The 7,595-nt window shown below is 46.8% G+C and overlaps 1 protein-coding gene across 1 annotated transcript; it reads right to left on the reverse strand.

Annotated features, from left to right (window-relative positions):
• Nucleotides 1–271: 271 nt before the first annotated feature.
• LOC131700488 (GPI transamidase component PIG-S-like) lies at nt 272–6,463 on the reverse strand. The gene is made up of 12 exons (XM_058997909.1): nt 6,348–6,463; nt 5,492–5,631; nt 5,025–5,136; nt 4,766–4,855; nt 4,399–4,490; nt 3,762–3,996; nt 3,223–3,365; nt 2,803–2,917; nt 2,257–2,402; nt 1,997–2,097; nt 1,647–1,857; nt 272–1,271 (listed from the first exon to the last, which is right to left on the reverse strand). Exons 1-12 carry the CDS (start codon nt 6,364–6,366, stop codon nt 996–998), a joined length of 1,680 nt encoding a protein of 559 aa, XP_058853892.1. The 5' UTR covers nt 6,367–6,463; the 3' UTR covers nt 272–995.
• Nucleotides 6,464–7,595: the final 1,132 nt, after the last annotated feature.

A 7,595-nucleotide genomic window follows, 5' to 3' on the forward strand; every position in this document is an offset into this window, starting at 1 on the left:
AGCGCAGGGTGGGGTGTGTTCTCAGAACTGTCATCCGGGCTGGTCTGTTACTCTGGCTTGTCTGATTTGGCTGGTAGACCCGTAAATCAAGGTTCACTCTTTGGTGTTTAATTGGTTTGAATGTGCAAAAAAGAAACACATTTTTAAATGCACCGTCATCATTACTTCTGTTGCTAATCGCTTTCCTAACTGAGATGTTTACTGGTGAGCTGCTACACTAAGATGCCTTGTACTCCATAGGGCACTGTGCAGATACAACACACAGTTACAATTTATGTACAACATTTACCATCTTTATTTCATTCATTTAAATAAACAGCTGTCACCAAAACAGTTCTATTTTGCTTTGTGGTCTGGGGGCACCTGCACAAGTAGGGGTATTGTACAGACACCAAAGTTGCATCGTCTTAAACTAAAACTTAAAAAAAACTTTAAATCAAAATGCTTTTATAGAGAGCTTTTAAAAAAATAAAATCACAAAATGTATATCTTGCTTTTAATAACTTATAAACAGGGATGTCTTCAAACCAATGAATCATGGGCACAGAATGGTGAGTGCTTTGTTGCGACTTCGAACACTTGTAATTTTGTTGTCTTAAAACAGATATTTTTCGATCAACCTCCACCTCCCCTGCAAAAATATCACAATATCCACTTAAAAAAAAAAAAAATCTTATCTTGGTGATGTGACTGAACCCTAAATGGTCAACGCTAGATGTTACGTATGTAGTGTAACATCATGTACAGCAGAAACTGCTTTAACAGTTTAGTAATCAAGCACAATTCTTCCTGAAATTACATGGTTACCCACCAGGACTGTTGCATGTAGCTTAACGCATCCTTCCACCCTTTTTTCATTTTTTTTAAAAATCTGAAATAAGTAATTTTTGCTCTAGGCCCATGACTTGTCATTTTCAATTCCACTGACGGATATAGTGCACATTTGTGTGGCACAGCAGTCACTTTGTGTGGGCTGGTCTTACCGTGCACAAACTTTAATCTATTTTGGCTGGCTCTTTACGTCTCTCTCTGAGCTCGCTGGCGATCTTGAGTAGGGACAGCAGAATGGGCACAGACATGGGCAGAAAGAGTGGTATGTAGATGGCAAATTTCTGGTCGTCTGGGAAGTAGAGGAGGTGGAGCAGGGAGGGGTCGAAGAAGGCTTTTTCGGAGGACAGGGTCGCTTCCTTGCTGGCCTGGAAGGCCAAGCCCAGATTGCAAGACTCCAGCTCTGCTATAGCAGCCTGGATGGAGGTAACAGCACTGTACACCTGATACAAAGACAGAATCAATACAATAAAATACATTACGATACAGCATGCTTATTCCACTGTATCATCTGCTGTGGTATTCAAAATAAAAGGGTGTAAGATTTCTCAAACTTGAGTATTTTTATTAAATTTAAAATGGTAATTGTAAAAAAAAAAATACTGTAGTGTGACCCAAAAATAGACACAGAATAATGAAGGGAGCATGAAAAGACTCGGTTGTACACGTTAACTCACACATGGAAAACCACAATAAAAAGGATTATAATCCTGTAACCATCTAAGAGCTACGGTTTGGATTTCAACATGCAGAGGAAGTGTTGAGGACAGCAGAGGCCCCTGGGAGTGAAGCGTCATGCTGTGCCCCACAAGCCCTACCTCCGAGGCGATGTTGTCGTTGATGACGATGTTCCCGATCTCGTCGAGGAGCTGGGCGAGTGAGGTGAGGGTTGTGGTTGCCGTGGCGATGTTCTCCACGGTCCGTACCCACAGCAGACGGTCCAGCTCCCAGTCTGTCAGCCCCTCATTCCCGGGGCTCTGCAGGAGGAAATCAGCTGGAGCGTGGGGCTGCTGCACTCCCAGCAGCAACCTGAGACAATATAGAGAGAGAGAGAGTGTGCGTCTCAAACACACAGAGACACTGTCACATCTCAAACACAACAGAGACACTGTCGCATCTCAAACACAACAGAGATACTGTCACATCTCAAACACAACAGAGATACTACCTTAACTGTGCAAGGAACACCTCCATAACCCGAACCATGTCGATATTGATGTGAACTGGGAGCCGAGGGGGGTCTGTATACTTCTCATTCACGTTGTAGACCTGACGGGGATAAAGAACAAGACACACGCTTTGGACCGAGCAACAACAACCACAGCAAAAAACAAAGCGCAGGTCTGCTCAGCACTGCAGCGCTTCCTGGATGCAGAAGGCACTCAGACTCCGCAGCTTCACAGAGTGGTTTGGCTGCCTGTGCCGTACCATGATGCCGCCCCAGCGCGGACTGTGGAAGGCGTTGGTTGGCACTTTGTCTCCGCCCCTGTCTTTGATGTAGAGAGGAGAGTGCGGGTAATCGGGCACGTAGAGCAGGAAGTTGAGCACGGGGTGAGAGGAAGCTGCATTGGAACCTGAATAAGAAAAAGAAGCTGGTCATGTGACAAAGACCAGATTCACCTTTACCAGCATAGAGAGGCACCTTTCTAGAACAGAGTAGACTAGACAGCGCTTCCTAAATCAGTTCAATGACTATACAACAACTGTGCTAAACTTAAGTATTAAAAGTAACTCGACTAAGACCAAAAGACACCGAGACACGCTTCTACATGAAGCGTTTGTCATTGAATTTTACAAAGTTTCTTTAAGTATGCATTAGGGGGTGCATTAAAGAACATGGCTCCCAAGCTTTTAGAATGAATCAGTGAAATCAATCCCACAGCAAGCAATCGCCTGTTGCAAGTCAAGTTTGCAAGCTCAGTCTTCTCATGAGCACTGCGGCAGGCAGGAGGGCTGCCGAGGAGCGATGCTTACCCAGCCTGGCTTCCACAGGATTGATGACGTGAGGCAGGGTCTCTGCATTCAGCGTGTAGCTGGAGACTGTGCTGTCATAGCGTGGAGTGACACCCAGGATTGCATAATACAGGATCTGACGAGAGAACGAGGGGAGTGATCCCTAGCTTTCATTAATAATAATAATTGTATTTATCAACTGCATGTAATAATTTAACCCTTGGCGGGGCCTCATGTTGGAACCTCACAGGACTCCTAGGTCCCAGTTCATTCAAACTGTTTTTTTTTGAGTACTTCTTAATGTATGACTTTACTATTATTGCATGGCATTAGCATCAGCTCTCACAGGTTTCTGTTTTATTGAACATGTTGCAAGCAGTGGAGCTCGATATCAATGCGATTCAATACACATGTAATAGTGATAGAAAGAGGGAGTCTCACCTGGGAGTCCACGGAGAAGTTGGCCACTCCAGACAGCTTGCTCAGTAAGGGCTGGATGTAGCTCTCCACGGCTCCCTCGATATCCCAGCGCACGTCGTGAGACTTGGGGTCCGGGTTCAACAGGCTGAAAGTGATCTCATAGCCTGGCAAGAGGAGAGGGCAAGGGCTCAGTTAGAGAGGCAGCCGACAGCGCCAGTTCACAAATCAGTCTCCAGGCTGCGCTCCCTTCCACTGGAGCACACCTGCTACATTCAACTGCTTTATGTATGTGTGCACACTGCTGCTAACATTCTCCGAGGCTTTACCAGCCATCACTACAACACCTCCTTGTTAATTCAAATCCTTCTGAGCAAACTTTGCATGCAGTGCTGCAGCGGTGGGCTAGCACTAAGCACCCCCGGTATATCAGATACACTGCCTGACCAGATTGCCAGTCACACGCAGGAGACTGGGGTAGAACGGGTGGCCTTTTCATTTCTATTTGCTCATGGTCCATCACAGAGCAGTAAGCCTGAGACCCGTGAGGCTGTGCGACGCACCAGGGCTGGATTTGAAGGTTCTCATGCTGTCCGCCAGGCTCTCCTTGCCCAGCTTCCCGACAGGAACGCGGTCGCTCAGCGCTGCCTTGATGTCGACGTCGGAGAAGGACATGGTCTCCACCACCCTCTGGATGTCAGGCTGGAGCCCCCTCAGCACCTCCCCCAGCTTCGCCCCTCTGTCCTGGGGGGTCCGCAGCAGTGCTGTCCTGTGCTTCCCAACGTACACGCTGACACCCTGTGGGGAGAGCAGGCGCTGCAGGTTTAAACAAGCCTGTAGAGAACACACAGGGTGGGGGCTGTTTGTGTGGGTAGGAATGAAGCTCCAGGTTCCTCCCTGGCCTCGGTAACTCTTCCTAATGGACACACAGGGAGACTGGGAAGAACCCAGAGGCTGTTAAAGTGTGAAATGAATAATGAAGTGGATTTAATTGGAACACATTTTATATATATATATATATATATATATATATATATTAGCATCAGCGTAGCTTCAGAAATGCCTTGCTGACATTCCTGCCAGTTTGAATGAATGCATTCAAAAGCTCTTGATTGGGTGTTAAATCTTGTTGCTAGATGGATGTTAGTGCTAACTGATCTCCCATGCAGCCCCTCCGTCCCCCCCAATGCCCTTGTCTACCTGGGGTAGCAGTGCGGAGGTCTCTGGGATCACGTAGATAACCAGCGAGCCAGAGGGGCTTTCATTCAGCTGGGACAGGGACACATCGGCTTCTGAAAACACAATACAAACACTGTCAGTGCAACCCAACACAACCCACTGCAACCCAACACAACCCACTGCAAAACAATGCAACCCAACACAACCCAATGCAACCCACTGCAAACCAACACAACCCACCGCCACCCACTGCAACCCAACACAACCCACTGCAAAACAATGCAACACAACACAACCCACTGCAACCCAACACAACCCAACCCACTGCAACCCAACACAACCCCTCCACAAGCCAACACAACCCACTGCAATGCAGGGCGCCTCATACCTTCAACACTCTCCAGTCTTAGTGCATCGTCCTCCATCACAGTAGCAGTGCGATACTTGGTCTCGTATTTGTATCTCAGTTCTGTTTTAGCTGAGAGAGAGAGAGAGATGACATGTGAGAAGCCATACAGGCCACCCAGCGGTGACTCTGAGAAACAGCCGAGAGGGAAACACACACATGACGTCTGTGTGAAGGGAAGCACAGCGCTCCACTTGCTGTTTGCTGAAGGAAGTGCGCGTTACGGGTTAGAGCCACTCACAGTTCAGCAGATGCTCCGCCTCCCGGGTCTGCTGCAGCGGGGCTGTCTTCTGCTGCTCTGCTGTTAGACTGCCCTTGGAGAAGACCACCTCCAGCTCCACTGTCAGCTGCAGCTGCAAATCACACACACATTTCAAACCAGCAATGCCAAGCATGCACTTGAGAGGTCGGATCAGTTTCACAGCAGATTTAGCAGAGGCATCACAGCTTAGATTGCAACACATTCCTGTACAAGACTGTAAAAGACTTTGAGTCCAAACAGTTTCTTTTTGGAGTGACTTAACACGAGTGAGTGTTTTATACAGTTATGGGTGTAATACCAGGTAGGGGGATTAACGTTCAAGTATTTTAAAAGAGAAAAAAAACACAGAAAACGTAAGTCTCCTGCTCCGGATTGCCTGAAGTTGAAACGCTGCTCAGCTTGTGTTGCCTGTGTTTTGATGCACAGTGGTGCCCGTGCCTCCTCACCTGCAGCGTGTCCAGCTCACTGATCTGGGTGTAGGGCAGCGAGGCTCGGTACGTCTCCGTGGTTTTCCACCACAGCGGCAGCCCCACCACGATCGCAATCGCCGCGATGGACAGAGCTGCATTCCTCCCGCGCCGCTTTTCTGTCAAAAGAGAACACAGTTGGCAGATATATTTTTCGGTTTTTTTTTCCGATTCCTTTTACAACACAGGTACAGCTTTATTTATGTGATTTATTTATTCCACCAGAACAGAACCCTTGAGATAGACATCTCATTTCCAATGGGATCCTGGCAAGAGAAAGCAGTACGATATAAACACATTCTACAATGGCATACAAAGAGGCGCATCGTTGTTTTCACGGCTTGTGTCGTGTTTCAATCATAAAAAAACAGTAATGCAAAATAAAACCATAACAAAACTGAACAGTTCTAATTCCTGGGGTCAGTCGCTATTTACAGGACGTGCATCCCTGGTCATCCCCGAGCCGGGAGCAGCCTGGGTGGATCCTGACCGCATCGAAACAGCACCGGCTGTTCAATCAACGAGCACACCTCCCTACCGACACATGTCTGCTAGTGGAGGCGGCATCGTTTCACATACTGACCCTTCTGATCATTTCCACTGAAATGAAAAACTGCGTTGTCGTTTCGTTTCATTTAATTCATTTACAGTAAAGGGGCGTACTGTTATTATTATTATTACGAGCAATTTTTGAACTTTTTTGACCAGCGCGCGTACCGAACCGTGCCATATAACAAACCCATATTATTCCACCTAACCCGGTACAGTTTTAACACGTTTCAAAAAACGCGTTCTTAAATAAGGCAGCCGCTGTAAAAGAGCAGTTTAAACTCACCCCCTGCCACAGCCGCCATGTTTACCCAAGAACCTGACAACACGAGTGACGGACTGCAGTCCTGACCAATCAAAAGCACAGCTGCTCCGCTCTTGCCGAATCAATCAGCTAGAATTACAAGAAGGGGCGGGTTTATTCTAACATTCTTCCGAAATACTGGAACTACGAGCCGAACAAAAAAAAAGGCTCTACGGAGACTGGGAAAGGACAAACGGCACCGCGTCACGTCGAATCCGTCGGGCTATATTTACATGTTATGAAATTCTGCATGTCTGAGCAGCACTATAACCGATACCCTGTGAATGTTTACTAAACCAGAACCGCCTTAACACTACACTGCAGGTTTTATCCGTCTTTCTTTTAATGTTCTGCGGGGACTAACCTGTCACATTAACGCGCTCTCTCTCTCTCTTGTATTTACAGCAGAGGGACACAAGATGGCGCCACAACGCCAGAAATACCCCAGCTTCAGCCTTGGAAGATTTAAAAGATTCAGATACAGAGCAGCAATGTTAGAAGATGAAGGCTCAAGGGAAACTATTAATAAATCCACATAACAATAGCTGTAACCAAACCAGTTCAAATGTGCTTGTGTGTTCTGCTATTTCAAGTATGCCATCATCTCTGTCATTACAGTATCAGCATTCTCTTGCAGTACACCTACATTGTTATTATTAGCATAAATATATTCATGCATTGAATTATGCACATTGCTTTCTGATCACAGATCTGCACAGGAAGTTTGTCTGGCTGAATTAAGATCATGCAAGTGAAGCTGACCTGCAGCTACAGGAAGTGCAACACAAATTAGGATCCCCCCCCTTGAACACTCACTTCCTGTGCTACACCGGACAGGAAACAAGGGCTTTGTCTCATAAACTGGGAAACCCCAAAACACAAGGGTAAGAAAACGTTTTGTTTTTCTTTTTTTATATTATTGGATATTACATCTATAAGCAAGGCTGGGGGAGTGAACAGGTTCACATAGCAACGGACTGCCCAGGAGAGCTTTGGTAACTATAGCAACAGAGTGCCCAGGAGAGCTGAAGAGAATGGCTGTGTTCCGCAGTGCAGGATGTCACTGTTATTGCAATGAGGCTAACAACACAGGCCCCCAGCAAGGGTGACACTGGCTAGCTGAGGATCCTGAACGCTACCTCATGCTGTGGAAGGTGGCAGTCTCTCTGTAGTGTGGCTGCGTTTCCAATACTCCACGCATGTACACTTTATCAGTGTTCCTGTGTTTGG

The sequence above is a fragment of the Acipenser ruthenus genome, chromosome 24 (assembly GCF_902713425.1).
Source record: "Acipenser ruthenus chromosome 24, fAciRut3.2 maternal haplotype, whole genome shotgun sequence".
NCBI classification, from domain to species: Eukaryota; Metazoa; Chordata; class Actinopteri; order Acipenseriformes; family Acipenseridae; genus Acipenser; species Acipenser ruthenus.